Below are 20,725 nucleotides of genomic sequence, written 5' to 3'. Positions count from 1 at the left end.
GGTCGCTTAAATTATTATAATTGGCTAACAATCTGATTTTAATACATATCATCCTATAGTGCAATTTTAGCATTGTTTACCGCTTTTAATTAATTTTTAGGAAAGTGAACGTCGTTTAAGAATATATTTTCGGATCACGTCACGTGTAAGTAAGTCGACCCGGAACCGGTACCTTCCCGTACCGAACCAACTTNAACCCGCTACCTAACTCGAAAACCTAAATTTATATTGCAAATTAATCCCCCATATTCCTAATGTAAATTTAATGGATTTTTAGCTTCCAGCGTTTTTTGGGCTTTGAGAAATTTGGCCCAGGCCTGCAATGCGAAGCTGTCCAGATGGCTAGGCTGGGGTGCAAACCCATTTTTGTTTAACAAAATCTGGTCCTTAGTGGACTGCCCAGCTGCGGGCTTCTGATATGGTCCTTGGGTCCAGGCCCAAGACTATACTACCTAGGCCTTGAAGGACAATGAGCCTGATATTTTGCTGGGCTTGCGTTTGAGCCCAGACGCAAGATTCAAATTGAAACAGGGCCTAATATTGATCATGAAACATCAAACTTCAATTTATTACTTGACTGGAACGTGACTTTTATTTGTGAATCAACATGCTGAGACTCAACTTTAAATCCAGTATCTAGACCAACATATCCATCTATGATTATGATGATGTATGTACATATGATGTCTATTTTTCTAATTAAGCATGAATACTTAAGCAAATTTCCTGAAACGGTTATACTACGTTTGTGATTAGTGATGCATGCACATTGGTGATTTCCCTTTATTGAAATTCAACACAGTCCGGAACAGTTCCTAAAACATTCATACTACAAGAAATTAGCTAAAACTAACATGAGTTATTCTATCAACCTAATATAAATTTGCTAACAGATCTAAAAGACAACAATTCATACAGCCCAGATACAGTCCAGTTTAATTGGTTCATACAGTCTATAGATTATAAAATACATATCAAAAGTATATTTAATCAAATCCCTATCAGTCACTATTTATTTAACTAATGCTATATAGCAGCCCAAAAACACACTTCAGGGAGCAAATGAAGGAGCATTTTATTTCATGTTTCAATCCAAAGCTACAGCATATCAAACTCGAATATGTACCTGGAAATTGAGGCAAAACAAAGGACAATGGATAGTCAGCAATGTCACAGCAGTTCAGCAGTAGAAACAGACCAACAGCAGTCGAAAATAGGACAGAACGGGCCACAGCAATCCCAAAACAAACACCAGAGGGAAAAACACCAACGAGAATAGCCAAAACCAGCTTGATATAAACCCAAATAAACTCGACAAACAACCCAGGAACGCCCAGAACACTTCAGCAACCAAATATTGAGCTAAATGATATAAATCAACTACTGAAAATCAAAATTAACCTAAGGTTTCCAATGGAACAGTTTTTTTGGGATTTTTGAAAGTTTTCTGTTGTTTTTTTTTTTTTTGATTTTTATGCAAAATTTAAGATCTAAAAGAAAGCTTCAAAACTATAGAACTTCAAATTTGAACCTCTTGGGATTTTGAAATTCAAATTTGAGATTCAGACTTGCAGAGAATGGATTTTTGTGGAAATTATATGCTGGAAGGGTTTTTTGGAATTTCAGAGATGTAAACTCTTGAATTTTTCAGAGAGTGTAAACCTGTAAATCAAGGCACTAGGCCTGCTTTTTATAGGCAAGGAAGGGGGCAGAATGTTCTAGAAAATTTTACTCACTTTTCCCCCTTTTTATTTTCAGAAATTGGCTATTAGACCCTAATTTTGTGACTTGTTACCCAAGCTACTGCATTAAAATGCAGAAAACTTACACTAAGGCCCCTTTCTAGAAGGCCCTAGGGTATTCTTTTAGCTATGAAAAACCTAAACTACCCTTGCTTGAGTTCTAAAATTACTATGTCTTAACAAACTGGGCCATTTTCAATGCCCAAAATACCCTGAAGACCCCCTGAAATTACTAACCAAACCCAGACCCCTTTGCCCTAGTTAAAATTTAGCCATGGTTAATCATAATGAATCTAAATCAGCTATATTCAAACCCTAAACCTAATTGGATTGAAAAAATGAATACTGAATTGAAGAACAATCAAAAAATTAAGCTAATCGATTAAACATTGCTCAAAACAGACTTGAACCTAAAAATTAAAAGGAAACAAAATTAAATTGCAAAGTTAATACTCCTGCATACTATCCTACTTATCAGAATTGCCAAACACCTAACTAAACTAAAATAAAATCTATCTACACTACAATTTGAATCCATCAAAACAAAATATCCAAATTACTGCCACTCAGAAACAATATTAATAATTAAAGTTAGATTGAAACAGGATTAACTATACTAACATCAATGTTACTGAAATTTAACAACCAAAAACAGAATCAAAAATCAAAATTAACTAACATCAAACAATTACTGAAATTCAGGTTAAAGCGAAGCAAACAAGAACACACAAAAAAAAGAAAGTTGAAAACTCACTGATTTCATCTTGATAAGAATGCCTTTCGAAACTGAGTTCCAGTTAATATTATATGTCTATTTCGTCAAAATAGGCCTATAATATTAACTAGAACTCATTCGACCTTAAGAATCCCCAAACCAAGCTCGAACCGCATGAACCCTAGATCCGCAATTTGGCGACTTCTGGCGGGATTTGAGGATTTTGGTTATGGAATAGGGATGAGGGAGGCCAGGGGAGTGTAGGATATGAATTTGGGGTTGATTTAAGGTGGCGCCGCCACCAGAGACCTAAGGCGGCGGCTAGGGTTCTTGGCTTCAAACTAAAATTCGACGGATTCAAGGCATGTTCGAAGGATTTTGATTGTGGATTAGGGGTGTGGAGAGTGGGGAGACACTAGGATGTGAATTTGGGGTCGTTTGGACAACTTTATGTTTTGGCCAAAATTTCAATCCAATATTCGAGATGATTGGTGGTGATTCGAAGAAAATTACTTTGGGGGTTGGAAAGAGGAGGGGAAAACGAGTCTATGGTGTATTTTTGGACGGAAAAGGAGCATCGCCGCCGCCGGCGGCGATTCCCGGCCGGCTGTGTTAGGGCGGAGGGCGGCGGAGATATGGTGGGGGAAGGCCGGCATTACAGGGAGGGAGTTGGTACGAGGAAGGGGGTTTGGTCGTTGAGTTGTAAGGAGGTTATTACAATTTTATGTAATTTCTTGAATAAATATGGATCGTCCGATCACGGGGGATAGATGGATGAGATGAACTGTAGCCAAAACGACGTCGTTTTGCTGGGGGGGGGAGGTTGGACCGGGTAAAGGTATGGGTTTGGGCTGGTTTTGGTCCGAGTTGTGAAAGGTTTTTGGTGATTTTTGGTTTGGGCTGCACGAAATTGGCCCAAACATTTGCCAACCATGCTTTTTTATTTCATTTTCTATTTATTTTCTTCTTCTCTTTTATTTTGTGCTCTATTTATTTATTATTTTTCCCTGAGTTTTCTGATTTTATTAAATGCAAAATTAAAAATAGACAAAACCTGATTTAATTCTAATGTAAACTAATTAATTCTCAAAAATTAAACAAATCCTAGTTTTAAAAAGAAAACTTAAGAAAAAATCAAAATTGAAAGTAAAACAATACAAAGGACTATTTTTAATGATTTTCTCCTATTTTCAATGATGTTAATTAATCTAAAAATCTAGAATTGGATGCTAAATGCAAGTAGGCTATTTTGTAATTTTTATTTTTATTTTTTTATGACAACTAAAAATGCACACAAAAGGCAAACAAAACACAAAATCGTGCAATTAATTCCCTAAAATTCAAATAATAAAAGGAAAATCCTAATTTTAAGAATTCTATAGGAATATTTGAGCGAGGCAAAAATCACGTGCTCACACCAATAATACGCTACTACAAGTAATCTAAAAGAATGCTAAAAGAAGGCAATCAAGCAGCAACTCGCATTCTTCCAGACAATCTCATAAGAACAAATTTTTGCAGAAAGAAAACAAACTTCAACTGATGCTAAAAGAAAACAGAAAAATGGATACAAAATCCAGTCAATCATAGCAGATGGAAAGAACAGAGAGGAGGAAAAGAGAACCTAGATTTCATCGTAGCGACAAAGAAGTATTTAGGGGCATATGCAAACTTCATTCAACAGAACGTCCAAATAGCCATTACATTATTTGAGACCAAAAGCACATACCTTAATAGCAGTAAAACAACTAGAAGAACCCAGCAGGAGCTGAAATCAGTAAGCTGCAACAAACAGCTATGCAAAGAACAGTGAATCAACCAGCAATGAAACCTCGAATCTAGGATCCGAGTGAGAAAACAGGGATGACTTCGACAAGGACACACAACCGAAATTCACGAATGGACCTCGAATCAGAACCGGAATTCCAAATCCAAACACCGACTCAAACTTAAACTTCAATCAAACTCCATTCTCGAGGACCTAAAATCAAATCAAATGTTGAAATCTTTTGGTGATTTTCTGATTTCTTTTGAAACAAAACTTGAGTAAAAATCAAACGCAAGCTATTTTTGTATTTTTGTTTTTCTGAAATGCAATGCCAATGTAAAAAATGCAAAGAAACCTAGAACTTTTTATCTCTCCAAATTTTTTGCCAGAGTCCCCCCTCTCAAAATCGGATCCAGTTCTTTTTGAGAACGGACCCCTTGATGAATGTGGGGCTCGGATTGAGTGAAATCAATCCAACGCCTCACACTCATCCAGCGAATCCTCCTCCAGAATCTTCCAATTGTGATATATATCCAATTTCGAGCGAGTGAGAGGAGAGCGGAATCTTGGCGTCAGAAACCGTTAGAACGGTAAGAGGAGAGTTGGGGGGAACGCGTGGGTTAGGGATTTGGGATTCACTCGCCTGCATTTTGGCGATTTTTGGGATGAATTTGGTGTGTTGGAGAAGAGGAACAGTGTTCCCGTCGTTTGGGTCGTTTGATTTAGGGTTCTGCATATCTTCGTGTATATTTGGGGAGTGGGTCGGGTTTAGGGGGCAGACAGGCGCGGGTCTGGGCGGGTATTTGGTGTAATTGCATTGGGCCTAGGAGCTTAAATTGAGTTAGCCCAAATCTGATCCTTCTTTTCTTCTTTTTTTTTCATTTCTTTATTTAAAAAAAACCTTTTTTTTTTAAAAATAAAAGTAAACATCTAAGTTAACTCCTAACACAAATTATCCTGCCCCAATAAATTAATTAACTCTAATAATTACCAAATTAAAAAGAAAATCGCAAAATTTGAAATTAAATGCAAAAGTAAGATATTTTTGTGATTTTTCCATTTCTCAAAATAACTAATTCGCTAATTAATATAAAAAATGTAAAGTTAAATCCTAAATGTAAATGCAACATATTTTTGTATTTTTCGTTAATTAAATAGAGTAAACGTGCACAGACAAATACAAACAATTAACACAAAAATGCTACAAAAATCCACAAGATTGTAAACACTGCAAGAAATTGTTTTTTTTTGAATTTATGGGAGTAAATCATGTAGGGCAAAAATCACGTGCACACAGGTGAAACTAGTAATAGGAAATTCAATCATATCAAGAACAACTTCATACTCAGTGAATATAAGGACCTAAGAACCCTAAAAGGCCAAGTTTCCACAAATAAGTCCGAGCACGCACTCGTCACCTCACGTACTCGGATTACAGTCAACAGAGAAGACTCAAATCCTAAGGGGAAGTCCCCCACACAAGGTTAGGCAAGATACTTAGCTCGAACCGGCTCAAATCAACTAGAAACCACGTTCTTGCCACGAGTACTCAACTCCAAATGGCCCAAATCAATTCAATTCAATTTCATAATGTGAATAACACTTCAAGTAACTGATTCTACAATTAAATTCTAAGCTAATACGCAGAATTATGTAAAATGACCAAAATGCCCCTCAGGCCAACGTCTCGGGACCGGGCGAAATTTATATTTTCAGAAACCTCGTACTCTCGTGAGTCTAACCATATAAAAATCTCTCAAATCGGATGTCAAAAACCCAATCAATAATTCGGCCTAAGAAGTTCTACCAAATATTCATTCAAAATCTGAAATTAAAAGATGAATTTAAGAGGAGATTCATGGAAATTAGTCTAAACCGAGTGATAATCACTTACCCAAGTCGCCCAGGTGAAAACCCCTTCAAAAATCGCCAAGAACCGAGCTCTAGAAGTCAAAATATGATAAAAATGGTGAAACCCTCGAATTTGGGATTTAATCTTTTTGCCCGGGTATTTATTCATCGCGATCGCGGAAGAAGGGACGCGATCGCGTAGAGGAGAATTCAAGGCTGCCCAGAAATACACATTGCGTTCGCGTGAAAAGGGACGCGAATGCGAAGGACAGTGGGTGGGGCTTACGCGATCGCGGAGGTGTTTATGCGAACGCGAAGAGTAAAAATGGTCAACTGACCCAATTCCTAATTCCTACTATGTGAACGCGGGGTTAACGATGCGATCGCGAAGCATAGAAAGATAGACCTTCGCGATCGCGGAAGGCTATATGCGAACGCAGTAAAGAAATAAGCAAAGCCTCGCGAAAGCGTGAGGACGGATGCGAACACGAAGAAGGATTTCGAGGTGGTCTCCAACACTGCATCGCGATCGCGGAAAAATCCTCGCGATTGCGGAGAAGGATATCAGAAGCAGCAACTACAATAGTTCAAAATGGAAAAAAAAATGACCCGTTGAGCATCCGAAACACACTCGAGGCCTCTGGGACCTCAACCAAAAGCACCAACAATACCTAATACCTCATTCAAACTTGCACCAATCCCTAAACCACCTAAAACAACATCGGAAACTCGAATAAATCAAGGATTTAAGCCTAAGAACTCCAATTTCCCTCAAAAATACGATTTCGATAAAAAACCTAACCAAACCACGTCCGAATGACCTGAAATTTTACCCACACACCCCAAATGACATGACAGAACTACTGCAACTTCCGGAATTCCATTCCGACCCTCGGATCAAAATCTCACTATCGGACCGGAAACTTCAAAAATTCAAACTTCGGCATTTCAAGCCTAATTTAGCTACGGAACTCCAAAACACAATCCGAACACGCTCCCAACCCCAAAATCACCCAACGGAGCTAATGGAACCATCGGATTTCCATTCCAAGGCCGTCTTCATACTATTCCGACTACGGTCAATTTTCCAACACTTAAGCTCTCATTTAGGGACCAAGTGTCCCAAAACTCTCTGAAACTCAAAACCGAACCTCCCGGCAAATCAAAATAGCAGAAATGAACTTGGAAAAAGCAGTTACTAGGGGATCGGGGCATAAATTCTAAAAATAACCAGTCGGATCATTACAACAAGAAGCCCACCCTTGTGATATGGCTTTCCAATTGAAGGATATAGTTGTAGAAGTACTAGTTCGTAAGTATTTTGATAGGAATATTGTAGCCCAATGTGATGAAGGGGATTGGAACAAACGCCAAGCTAGGGATCTCAATAAGGCATTATTTTTATCTATGAGGTTATGGATTCCCAATCCACCACCCTCTTTAGTTAATTGGATTGTTTTCCATTTAATTAGGTGTTGCGTTTCTGGAGTGTGGTGCCCCAAAGAAAATTTCGTTGATATCTTTATATCTTGTTAATGATATTAGTGGGTAATTTGATCAGTTGCATTACATGGTTTGACAAACAGTTTAAGGTAGCTTTAATCAAAGTAGTTCGTCCTGCCATTGTTAGGAAATTTATTTTTCATCCTGCTAATTTATTTTTATTATTATCTAGTAGAACTTGAAAATTGGATGTAGTAGGTTTTTTTGTGAATATAGGGTATCCAAGATATTTGCCGAAAGTTGACCCCTCATTCATATGGAAAGAAGTGGTCACAGTTTCTCTATCTTCTTTGGATGTGTTTTTAGAGAAAAAGATTTTTGATTTGATATAATTTATAGTTAAACCCGACACTCTAGTAAACAGGTTTAGGGTGTCAACTATTGAACCGATGCACATAATGGTTATTTTAGAGGTTAGGGTAATATCATGAGCGAAGAGGAGATGAGAGATTGGTGGACCTTGGCTAGATAATTTGATAGGGTGCCACTTAAGGTAATCTACTTCAACATGTATTTCGTGAGAGAATTTCCATACAAAGTATGAAGATGTAAGGTGATAGGGGATCCCCTTGACGAATACCTCTTGAAGGTGAGAAGAAGGAGGTGGGTTGGCCATTTATTAAAATGGAGATGGAAGAAGTGGTTATACATGACATTATTAGTTTAATAAGCTTTGGTGGGAAGTTGAAGTAGTTTAGAGTGTCATGTATAAAGCCCCATTCAAGTTTGTCAAAAGCTTTTCTAGGTCTAATTTGAGTAGAAAAGAAGCCTGAGCATCTTTTTTCTCCTAAAATTGTGCATAATCTCTTGTACTACAATGGCATTATCAGTGGCTCTTCGATGGGTTAAGAAAGCTAATTGTTTTGGCTTATAAGAGTGATTAAGTCCTCATTTGTTTTTTAAGATTAAGACGTCTGAATCTGAATGCACATCTGAATATCAAGATGTGTATTAAGATTAAGACATCTGATCTAAATACACATCTGAATAGATTAAGATGTGTATTAAGATCTGAAAAGAAATAATTAAGACGTTTTGATTTTTAACATCTGAATGTATAAAATTTATATTTATTTGAAAATTAATAAACATAAAATTCAAATGAAATACTAACTAATCTAATATTCTATCAATAAAATATGTAGTTTTTTAAAATATGATAGTTGTTGATGGTGATGGCTAACGGGTGAATGCCGACTAGAGGCGGTGGTTGGTGGTAGTTTTGGTTGATGATGGTGGTTCATGCTAGTAGCTAGTAGTGATTGGTAGTGGTGGCGATTATGATTGAGGATGGTGGTGGTGGATGGTAATGGTTAATAATGGCGGGTGGTGGTAGTAGTTGTGACTGAGCAAGGTGGTGGGTGGGTGGTGGTAGGCTATAATGATGGGCAGTGCCGGTTGTGGTTGTTGATGGTAATGGGGTGGTCAGTTGTGGTAGTTAAGGTGGATGAGTGTTGATTGTGGGTGAGAATGATGGTGGCCGGAGTGGTGGGGATATTGGATGGTGATGGTCGATAATATTGGCGGCTATGATTGAGGATGATGGTGGCGTGGTGGTGGTGGTGGCGGCGGCGGCATGGTGGTAGTTGATAATGGTAGGCGGTGACGGCAGTTAATAATGAATATGTGATAGCATCTTCATGAAATTAAGTCTCTGTTATAGATCTTAATCATACAGACCTATTCAGACCCATTAAGTGGTTGTGAAGTAAAAAAAACACTTAGTGATTAAGATCTGAATAATTAAGATTCAGACTTTAAAAACGAACGCACTTAATATCTGAGATCTGAATGATTAAGATTCAGACCTCGATTAAGTGCAAACAAATGAGGCCTAATAAAGGTTTGATTCCTTGGACTATGATTTTGGTAATTAATTTATAAAGGGTGTTACAAAAACTAATTGGTCGATATTAGGTAATTAGGGTAGGTTGTTTTGTTTTAGGTATGAGACTTAAGTAAATTTTATTAATTTCTGGTGAAATTTGTTGTGTGGTAAAAACCTCCTCGCAAAAGGATTTGACTAAAGACTTGGGGCCAGTAATTCTGAAAAAAGTATGGATGTAATTCATCAGGTCCCGGTGCCTTAAAAGGTTGGAAAGACTTAAGAGCATTAGTGATTTATATATGTGTGATTGGAGAGTCCAGTTTTGAGTATTCATTAGTGTTGATGGTAGTGTGTTTTGACTAAGCGTATATGTGGTGTGTGTGAGTAGTAGTGAATAATGTGTGATAATAGTCTTCTATTAAAATATTTATCTCCTTTTGATCTAATATCCAATTACCTACTGAGTCTTTGAGAACAGTAATACGGTTATGTCTACGCTATTGTAATGTAGTTAAGTGAAAAATTTTTGTGTTAGCGTCTCCATGTTGTAGCCAAGTTATTCTTGATTTTAATTTCCAAAATTCTTCTTCTAGTTGTAAAATATCATTAAATTGGGTAATTAGGTCCTTTTCTAGGTTTTGTAGGAACTGGCTAGTGGTGTATCTGTGTGAACTTTGGATCCCTTGTAATCGTGCTAGAAGAATTTTTTTCTTTTTGAAATATGTTACCAAAGGTGATTCTATTCCATTCCTGGATATGATTGGTAAAATCTTTTATAGCTTGAAGGGCAGATTTATTAGGAGTCCAGTTTTGAGCAATTATGGAAGGGAATTGTGGATGAGTTGTCCAAATTGTTTTAAAACGGAAGATTTTGTCATGAGGAGCTTTAAGTTTTTTTAGATTAAGTAACAAAGGGCTATGGTCTGAGTATGTTCTTGGCAAGTGGAGGACTGAGGCTTCAGGGTAGATTTTTAGCTAGTCATAGTTTGCTAAGCATCTATCTAGGCGTTCTAAAATACGATTTGACAGTTTTCGATTATTAGACCATGTATAACGACCACCCGTATATTACAATAATGAAGGCATTGAACAAAATGATCAGTACGTCTATTATTGATCTGTAGTCCACCATATTTTTTATTAGAATTTATTATTTCTTTAAAGTCACCTCCTATTAACCAAGGTAATCTAATTTCATCATGTAAAGTACGTATCCCATAGAACAGTACGTGCATGAAAATCATTTTTTGCATAAACAATTGATAATAACCAAGAGTTAGGGTTAGGGTATACCTGAACAATGGAGTGTATTTCTTGGCTTGTGGCAGCCACTTGATCAAGCTTGATTTCATCCTCCATCCAAAGTGTAGACATGTGATTTTTGACCCTCCCCAAGATTTTTTATATTTTAGCATGTAAATATTTAACTTAGGCCTAATATAGCTATTTCAACTATTTTTGACTTCTTGACTTTATTTTCGTCATAAAAATGGAAAATTACAAAAAAAATATTTTAGCTTACGTATCTTTCGTAAATTTAAATTAAAAAAATACAAAAATAGTACCTTATTTTTATCTTTATATAATTTCAAAAAAAAAATATATAGTTTCATGTCTAGTTTAATTAATTAGGATTAGCTTTGGCTTTGTGTAGTATTTCTATCTTATTTTTAAAAAAAATACAAAATAAAAAAAAGAGTCCATTAAGTCTAGGAACCCTTCTAGACTCTTCTTTGGAACAAAAACAAATAAAAAAAAGACCCTAAGGACTTAACACAAAAAAACCTAGGGACTAATTGACAAAATACACAAAAATGCACCTAAACCTAGACTCTACATATAAATTAATGCAAAAGAGAGCAAATAGGGGAGGAGAACAAAAAATAACGCCTGATATATAAAAAAGAGGGAGGCAGCCGCAATTCACAAAAAGAGACCCTCCCCCATCGATCTCCTTCAACCATCCAAACGACCAGAGACCCTTCACCAACAGCTGCTTTACCACCTGACCCCGCCGTTCACACCACCCCTGCAACCCATCTGTTAGGGATATAGTAGATATGCCCTAGATCCAATATCATATTTGATGATCTGAACATATTTTTTGTGAACATTATTTGATATAGAATATATATGGCATTTGATATTCTTTTATCATTGTTATTAATTGCTTGATTAATTTGATAAGGTCCTTGATTAAATTTTGAGACTTGACATTGTGATGGAGATCATGATAATGAGAGTAAAGTTTCTTATAATTTAATCTAAATTTGTTCTTGATCGTAGGATTATTAATTTGGACATTAGTAATCCGGTTAGATCAATATTTATGTGATCGTCTTTATGGGATAAAGATTAGTTGATCTCATTAACTAAATTACATAGATAGATGATGCATATAGAGATATGGTCATTGAACCGACTCATTGGATAATTCCTAATGGTTAGAATTACCATAAACTGTCAATAGGATATTCTCTTGAAGAATGTGATGTAATAATTTCCTTTGACTTGAGATCGTCATAGTAATTGACAAGTTATTTATTGTGCTTTGATACCAGACACCTATGGCCCTAGGGCGATAGTTGAAAGGATATTGGGTACGATTAAATACTTGTAGAATTAGTGATTGATCAAGATGGAATCTGTCAACTCTTGGTAATGAGTTTAAGCTCCATGTTGTCATGAATTATAAACGACCAAACTAAGACCTTGGCCAGGGCAATTGAATGAAAGAAGAAATGAGTTTCTTAGCTCATTCAATGGTTGATTATATTTGACATGAACACATAGTTGGTCGCCTATTAGGATTTGACAGTTGAACCATATCCTAGGGTGATCCAGAGCTATAAGGACAGAAGGAATTACTACATTATTCTTCTACTGGTTCTTGAGAGTAAATGTATACTTCATTCTATCCTGTCGTTAAGGAGTGTTGCTAGACGCCACCCTTGATTAGTATATTGATATGATCAATTTACTACCGGTTTAGTATTGAACCTATGGGGTCGCACACTAACGAGTGTTCTGATCTTTGCTAAAGGATTAATTAACTTATTATTTGATAATTAAATTGTAGAATTTAATTAGTCAAATAAATTTAGTTATTAGTCCAAATGAAATATTGTTATATTCTTTGCTAGCACAGAGGATATAATTAATATTGTCGAAACAAATTGAAATTTTCTAATTTGGATTAGAAATTAAATTATATCTCTTAGTTAAAATATATATGATATATTTGATACTCATAAATTAATATTTAATTTATATATACAGATATATAAAATATTAGTTAAAAGACTCATAAGTTAAAACCAACTTTGAGTTGGATTAACCAGAAAGTCCACAAAGGACGTGAGGCTCTCAAAATCTCATGAGTAATGGGATTAGTAGTTTACGTATAAGGTCCAAAAGGACTTGTTGGCTACTTTGTCCTATTGTGAATAGGATTTGTATTTTACAATATAAAATTATAAGAAGTGCAATATTGAGAATTGATCCTCACGTCAGTCACGGTCTTCACGTTTCCCTTAACCTAAATTGATAATTTGGTGCTCGAGTATATATAGATACGCACATCACCAAATAACGAGAGGAAGTGAAAAACTTCAGATGAGCCGCAAGAATATCACTTTGTGAAAGTGAGAATACAATACAAAGCCAAGAGAGAAAATACAATTGCAAGAAAAGTGTTTCTTGTTCTTCTAACATTGAGTTGAGATTTTTGAGAAAAATTTCAACACAATATTTCGTTCAATTTGTTCGCGGGTTTCATTGATCAAAGAGTTGATAGCAAGGATCGGTCTCGGTGTGGATACGCATAGAGTCTTCGCACTATCGAAGAAATTTTGAAACAAGACTTTCTTCACCGGGTACGTCTTAGATCCGATCTATTGACATGTAAATAAATTTTAAACACGAAAATATCTTCCTAGGATTGTTATTGTCTTCCGCTGCGTGTTACGAATACCTATATGCAATCCTTCACCATCGCCATATATAAATAACCAGACACACCACTCTCATCAATAGAACCATCGTTCCCGCCTTCCTCGCACCCTGGAGAACAACGAAAGGCAGAAGAAAGAAAGGCTCAGATCTGGACGGAAAACAGAGAGTCTGAGAGAGGAATCTTAGGAGGTGGTCGTTTTCTCAAAAAATGTTGTTTATCATCTTTGATATCGGATTTGGTTTAAAAAATGGATGCGAGTTTGAGGTTTGAAGCTGGTTCGTCGCCGTCCGAGGTTCACGGTGGAATTCTTTGTTGCTGTTACAATTTGGATTCGACTTGTAATTGCTCTACAAATCAAACTGGTTAAAGAAATATTGCTCAGGTCAATCCCCTCTCCTTTATATCTCGGTGTTTATGTCCGAAATTCGATTAAAGCTGGAAATTAATTGCTACTGTCGTTGCGTTACGTGTCCGTTTGAGTTTCCGATTTGAATTCCGATCGAGATCGTTGGTATAATTCCCATCTGGTCAGTTGTTCCAGCTTCGTTTTTCTGTCCGTGTTTCAACTTGTGCGAATGTCTGATTTGAAAACAGTGCATATGTTTGATCTGTTCAGTTGTTTTTCTCCTATTTTACTGCTTATGAAATTATAGAATTGTGTTGTTTCTATGATGGTCCAAAAATCAGTGGGATTGAGTTAGCTAGCTGATTTTGATTTAGATAATATAGAAATCTACTTGTGCTTTCATTTGGTGTCCTTATATATTCCCACAGTATGATCGTTTTGGAATCAAGTGACTCTTATCGTGAATATGAGTGAATCAGTGGGGCAGAGGATTGGAATTGGTATAGAAATACATTGCTTGTTGCTTTCAAGAGTTGGATTCTATGAGTTGTTGAACGAATCTGTGGATAATCGTGACCAAAAATTGATGTTCGTTTGTTAATGAGTGAGATTATAGTGTTGGCATTACTATTTCCTCATTTAGTCATAAGAACTAATAGGTTTTAAAAAGTTAAGTGGCTATGGCTTTGAAATGCAATAGGGGCTACATTTGCAATGGGATAAAATGGCTAAAATCATTTTCTGTGTTAACAGGCCGTTTTTCCATCTGATTGTCCATCTGATTGTTGGAAGTGAGAGTTGTAGGAATTAAGTTTATGTATATTAACCTAATTTCAGTTGTAGTATCTCAATGACCTTCTCTGCATATTAGTTCAAATTGCTAGTTTTATAGAAAATTTGAGGCGTGTCATGCCGAATAAAATCTCAATTGCATGGTCCTCATTTAATTAATCTCGCTTTTCCTTTAGAATTCGAGGCGTGCCATTTAGTTGAATTTTCGTGGCCCTCGCAAATTGCAAATGCGTAGTTGCTTTAGGCACGTTTTAATAATCTACCTTCCTAAACTCGGGTGCGCATTTATGTGACCCAAATCCAAATCTCAACAACGTTAGATAAAATGTGTTACGGACTGCGGGTGCATTTATGTGACGTGGTTCGAAACATATTTTAAATAACGTTGCAATCTTCCTGTAATTAATTAAATAAAAGCGGTTTAAAAGTTAAAATTTGCACATAGGTCCATAATTGTTTAAAATCAAGTAATTAAGCCAAATATAACAGTTGAGCGACCGTGCTAGAACCACGGAACTCGGGAATGCCTAACACCTTCTCCCGGGTTAACAGAATTCCTTACTCGGATTTCTGGTTCGCAGACTGTTAAACAGAGTCAACCCTTTCCTCGATTCGGGATTCAACCGGTGACTTGGGACACCATAAATCTCCAAGTGGCGACTCTGAATCTCTTAATAAACGGATCCCGTTTCGATTGTCCTTTAATTGGAAAAACTCCTTTATGCCCTTGTGGGTGTAGTGAAAAAGGAGGTGTGACACAAAGTACGGCTATTCCTCCTGAAATTCCTTCAGCGGGTGATTGAGCCAAATGTGTGAACCCAAAGTCAGACTTGAGATGTTCGTGATCTTACATGTGAGTTTCCAGTAAAGCCACTAGAGATGGTTTGTGGTAATTGAGCATTGAACGAAAGTTCCTTTTGAACTCAGGTGACTGAGCTCCTCTACAGTTCCATATGACAAACTGCATGGATTGATTATTGAGCGAACTTGGTGGAGTCTCCCTCTTCATTGTTGAGGACCTGTTCATCAGTGCTGGGATTAACACTATTGCAAACTTTCCCACCTCTGGGTTTCTTGTTGGACGTATGTTTTGTGAAACACTTTGTAGCTCGGGTGGACAAGTGATTATACTTTTTTCTTGAATCTTGTAGTAGAATTTCTTTTTTGAGAAAAACTAATGTAGGATTCTTGTAATCTCCTTATTTTCTTTATTGGATGTCCCCGAAGGAACTAGCAATTTTCTATAGAAATAGTGCTTTTGTTTTTGTCATATAAATTTCTCGCTTTTGGCATGATGAAAGCTTAAGATTGAGCCATCTTTATATATTTTATACAAGAATGATACATGTTTATACATTATTTTACGCTTTTATAAAAGATTCTTAGATACATGCTTATATAGGCGTGTAAATATTATATAACAATGTATAAGAATGTATAAATATTATTGCAAAAATAACGTAGACTATGCAGTGTACGCCGCAAATATGGTTACGTTAGTGCGATGTATTGTGTTTGGTTGTATATTTGTGCAAATTTTCCCAAATCGAATGGATTCAAATACCATGTTGATCGTATACATAGAGAGAAATTAAAATGGTTCCCCTTAAGATTGTTAATTCATTATTTTTACTATAGAATATATTTTCCGTAAAGAACTAATTAGAAAGCATGGATACGCCAATATTCACTTACTAATCAAAAGAAAACTTGTGGAGAAAATATGAAACGGCACTCACAGTGTACAATGTTACGAAGCATAAACACGATTTACAGAGCACTTATAATTGAGTATACAACTTAAAATGACTTTATTTTTGGTGGAAAATATTTTCCTTCCTACCAAATATACCTTATAAGTCTCCTATTTTTCTTCAATCTCGGCTATTTTGGAATTCTTCACCTCCTCTTTAGAAACAGTCACAATGAGCACACCATTTTCACTTCATTTATTTTTGCATCCATTAATTTCAGTGTTAGTGACAACACGGTCAAGGACTTTTGGCTCTTTTACGTTGATACGGGTGACCAAAGTGATCAGCAGCTTGATCACATGTTTGATAAATTCTCCTCACACTCAGTTTCAGAGCTGAATCAATTGATTCACTGGTCTCCTTTTCTCCCTATACTTGGAACCAAGACTCTATTTGAACGTTTGAGAAAGTTAACAGTAAATAATATCTGAACAAAATGAACTTACATAACAGCATTTGCTCATTTATATGCCCTGACTTACAATTTTATTCATTGATTGATAAGAGTTGCTTTTGGGCATGCTTCTCCTTTTAAGAGTTCATTTACAATATCCAGATTATATGAAGACGACAAATCATCCCGCTTTCCATTCGTAACTCCGATCCAAAATCAGGCAAAACACGCTTCAATCCCTCTTAACAAATCGCCCCTGCAAATAAACGAAACAGCGAAAAAAGTTAAAGCCAACATTAGAATATGATCTGCTGTCAAGACCATGATATATATTTACATTTACATAGGGTAAGAGAGTCAAATTTAATTTGCTCATGTACTATAGAGTACCTTAATGCGAGGGCGCTTTTCAGCATTGAGCTTCCGAACTTCGTAGCGGATTTTTTTGCAGAAGAGCCTGTTCTGTCTCTTTTCTTTGTATCTTAATACACTGGCTTCTCTTCGTCCTACCTTCAACTCATCCTCTTGTAAAATTTCTGTGGCTCTACCTCCACTTTGTTCACTTGCCATAACTTCTGGCACTCTATATACAACTGTACTGTTATCCCAGCCACCCATTAGTCCCTACACAATTCACACCAAGAATGAAAACAATATGCCCCATCAGCAGAGGTGGATGTATACTTCATATGAATCTCAATGTTTTTACATATTTATGCCTAAAATTTACTAAAACTGCAACAAATAGAAGAAATGCATACCACCAAATGCTTGATGTTGAACACACACGCATACTTATAACAGAATATTTGCTTCAGTCTGCCTAATTTGCGGAAAATAGGCTAACATTTCCAACGTATCAAAAGAAAGGTAGTCTTCACTTATATTATAAAAGAAAAACAAAAATCCAAAGTTAGCTAGCTTATGTAAGAATCAAACATAAATTAAATTGAAGTCTGTATGTCCTATATTCTAGAGTAATTAACCCAACACCTGACTATAATCAACTTATAATTTTATTACACTTCTCCATCTCACGAAAATAATGTAATGACATTCATACTTCTATGCATTATTTTGTCCAACTATTGTAATTCACATTCACATTAATTTATCGTCAACCGAGAAGACGGTTACGAAGATAAAGTAATGCGAATGTCAACTATAACATACTAATAAAATAAATTGTCGTCCTCCAAAAAGACAATTATAGTGTTGTCAATGAAGTAGAAGGAGAACCATGAGATCTCTTAGGCGCAAATTTCAGCTAAGACAAAAAAAACTATGTGTAGAAGGAGAACCATGAGATCTCTTAGGCGCAAATTTCAGCTAAGACAAAAAAAAGACTATGTGATCTAGTCCGATTGACTCAGCTTTAGTTGACAGAGTTATCCAATACTTATATTGGTGGTAGGTAGCGGTATCCAGTGAATAGATGAAGTGCGCAAGCTTGGACAGATCCGTCAGTTATAGAGTTGTAGGACCAAACTTCACATGTTTTTCTTATGTGTTTATGGAGAGGTACAGTTACTTTCTGAATTAATCGTGGATTCCTAACCTACAGCTTGCAAACGAATAAGGACACGAACAGCTTCAGCTAATTAAGTAAAAGCGAAATTCACAGGGGTCCCAATAACTCAGGCCAATCAAGTACTCAGTACTATACACGGTTTCAACATTAAAATGCATCAATCCGCCATTTAACCTAAAAATTTCCGAGGCACTACTATTATATTTTGGCATTTACAGCTCTAGGGGACTCCTTATGACTGTTTTGCCTCAGTTAGTACCCTATTTGATGCCAACAACAAAGTTCTAAAAAAAAAAACGAGAAATATTTTCACCCAACGAAAACTAGAGTAGAAGGGGAGCCTGAGCCTTGGCGTAACTGATAAAGTTGCTGTCATGTGACCAAAATGTCACGAGTTCAAACCGTGAAAACAGCCTCTTACAAAAATACAGGGTAAATAGACCCTTGTGGTCAGACCTTTCCTCGAACATCCTGCACATAGCGAGAGCTTAGTGGGCCTGACTGCCCTTTTATTTTTTGCCAACGAAAACTACAGTAGTAAAAGAATGGAAAAAGAAAATTATAGTGTCTAGGCAGTCTCAGACGGCAGAAGAAAGAGACTCCTATCTAAAGGTGAAACTGCCTCGAGGTAATGCCCTATCTTATCTTATCTTATACCGCTGACCAAGATTTCACCTATTTATTTATTCTCTTTTGCAAAATTAAAGTTGCTTCAACTACTTTTTCAATCTAAAACTTTTCCTATTACCATATTACCAATCACTGCTCATGTTCAAATATTTTGTTTTTAATAGATTTATATCAAATAGTACTACTTGACAATTATAAAAAAATGTTATATACTAATGCTACTACTTTACACTATATTTGGTTCTAAGAGATTGCACTTTCTTCCTTGGCCCTAATTTTAACAAAATGACAAGTGACAACTAACCGCGATATAGCAAGCCTTAATCATAAACTTAAACCTTAATTGATTAAAATAAGGTTAGAAAATCTCACATGGGATGAAAACGACGTTTCGTAATAATTGAGAAAATCGTCATGGATATCTGGAAAGTTCTGCGGGGATTCTGCCTGAAGGTAAAGCGAACCCTTATCGGACCAAGCATTCAGTATTTCCTCATAATCAAGCTTTAAGGACAACTGCTGATGTTGTTGATTTCTCTTCGTCGGACGATCAATTGAACAACTACTTACTTCCTCGTCCTTCCTCGTCGTCTCACTATGTTGGTCAAGATCAACAACGTCGGAGTAAACAACCCACTTTTCTTCTTCCTTGTTTTCCCTCTCTTTGTTCCTCAGAGCTGTCCGTACTAGTTCACCTTGCTGTCCCCTGTAAGACACAGTCAAATGGATCATGACAATCAATATACTCAGCGGTGAAGCAAGAGTTGAAAGGAGTAAAAAAAAATTCCGCATTCAATATATATTATATACATCTAAAATCTAATATTTTATTTTTATATATATAATATAATTTTTAATATTTTGACGGAGGGTGATCAATTGACTATCCTTAGCAAAAGGTGGCTTCGCCCCTGATTAGACTCATCCAAATCCAAGTTTAACTCAACTCTTCAATTTATCACCTTTACCTGTAAGTTTCGGCATACTTTAGTCTTGCTTCCGATGATGAAACTGTCATGTAATTTGGACCACTTTGGTTGCTATCATTTTCATCCTTAGAAGAAGTGAGAAGTTCGGTAAGAGTATTGGCGCTGTTTTCAGCGCCGGAAAAAAACAGGGCCACGTTCTCATCGTGGCCACTGTCTTTGTCGTCGACCAAATTTTCTGGGTGTAGAGGAAAGAGATTGAGCTGTTGAGAAGAATTTTGATGATCATGGGTGCTAGCTGCGGATGATGCCGGCATGTGATGATTTGATGGTTGAGATATTTTATCAGAAAGCTGAAGACTAAGACTTAGAAACTTAGGTTTTCTCCGCCTGTTTTTCGTTTTGGATTTACGATTTTTCTTGCCCATGGACATACTCAGATCTCTTCACTTGGCCTTCTTGGATTTTACACTGCGGCTCAATAAAATAAGTGACAAAGAGTTGAGAAAAAGTGTAGTCTTTGTGGGGAAGACTTGAATCTTTGATGATGCTTTTGGTGATTGAACAGAGCAAAGGTCAGTGTCGATATCATGGTGTGCTGATCTAGCTGCGCTTTTTGACACGTGGAGGTTTGTTATTGGACGAGAATGTAGATTGTGTTGTTATCTGGATTACGTTGCTGGTGCCTTGGATATTTTCGTGCAAAGTGTAAATGATGGGAGTAACAGAGTCTAGCAAGAGGGTAAGACTATTCCCGTGTTTGATTTTAATATCACACCTAACATTAAAGCACAATGTTGCGGAACTCTAAAATTAGGTTGAGAGCTTTATACAAATAGCTAGTCAGGCTCTCTTTTTACTTCTAGCAGGTATACATAATTATACATGAATTACACACCATTATATAAATATTATGTATCGATTCTACATATATTATATGTTCACCAGTTATTTTTAGTTTAAGCGATTGCGTCAGTAGTTATTTAGGTT

General features: G+C 36.3%; 1 protein-coding gene across 3 annotated transcripts; it reads right to left on the bottom strand.

Annotated features, from left to right (window-relative positions):
* On the bottom strand, nt 16,199–20,522 carry LOC109206974. 3 transcript variants are annotated; one of them, XR_002064954.1, is made up of 5 exons: nt 19,778–20,522; nt 19,182–19,515; nt 17,039–17,272; nt 16,737–16,904; nt 16,199–16,643 (listed from the first exon to the last, which is right to left on the bottom strand). XR_002064954.1 is itself a non-coding variant. In XM_019369850.1 (4 exons), exons 1-4 carry the CDS (start codon nt 20,167–20,169, stop codon nt 16,881–16,883), a joined length of 984 nt encoding a protein of 327 aa, XP_019225395.1. In that variant the 5' UTR covers nt 20,170–20,522; the 3' UTR covers nt 16,199–16,880. The 3 variants fall into 3 exon arrangements, 1 of the variants encoding a protein (XP_019225395.1); XR_002064955.1 differs by having other exon boundaries at nt 16,199–16,623; XM_019369850.1 differs by having other exon boundaries at nt 16,199–16,904.

This window comes from Nicotiana attenuata, chromosome 2, assembly GCF_001879085.1.
Source record: "Nicotiana attenuata strain UT chromosome 2, NIATTr2, whole genome shotgun sequence".
Classification (NCBI taxonomy): domain Eukaryota; kingdom Viridiplantae; phylum Streptophyta; class Magnoliopsida; order Solanales; family Solanaceae; genus Nicotiana; species Nicotiana attenuata.
This window is presented reverse-complemented; position numbering and strand designations above follow the sequence as displayed.

Coding starts and splice junctions, on each gene's coding strand:
- LOC109206974 (XM_019369850.1), bottom strand. CDS start 20,169: ATGTCCATGGGCAAGAAAAATCGTAAATCCAAAACGAAAAACAGGCGG. Junction 19,516..19,777: donor AAGTATGCCGAAACTTACAG/GTAAAGGTGATA, acceptor TGTGTCTTACAG/GGGACAGCAAGGTGAACTAG. Junction 16,905..17,038: donor AAAAGCGCCCTCGCATTAAG/GTACTCTATAGT, acceptor GTTTATTTGCAG/GGGCGATTTGTTAAGAGGGA.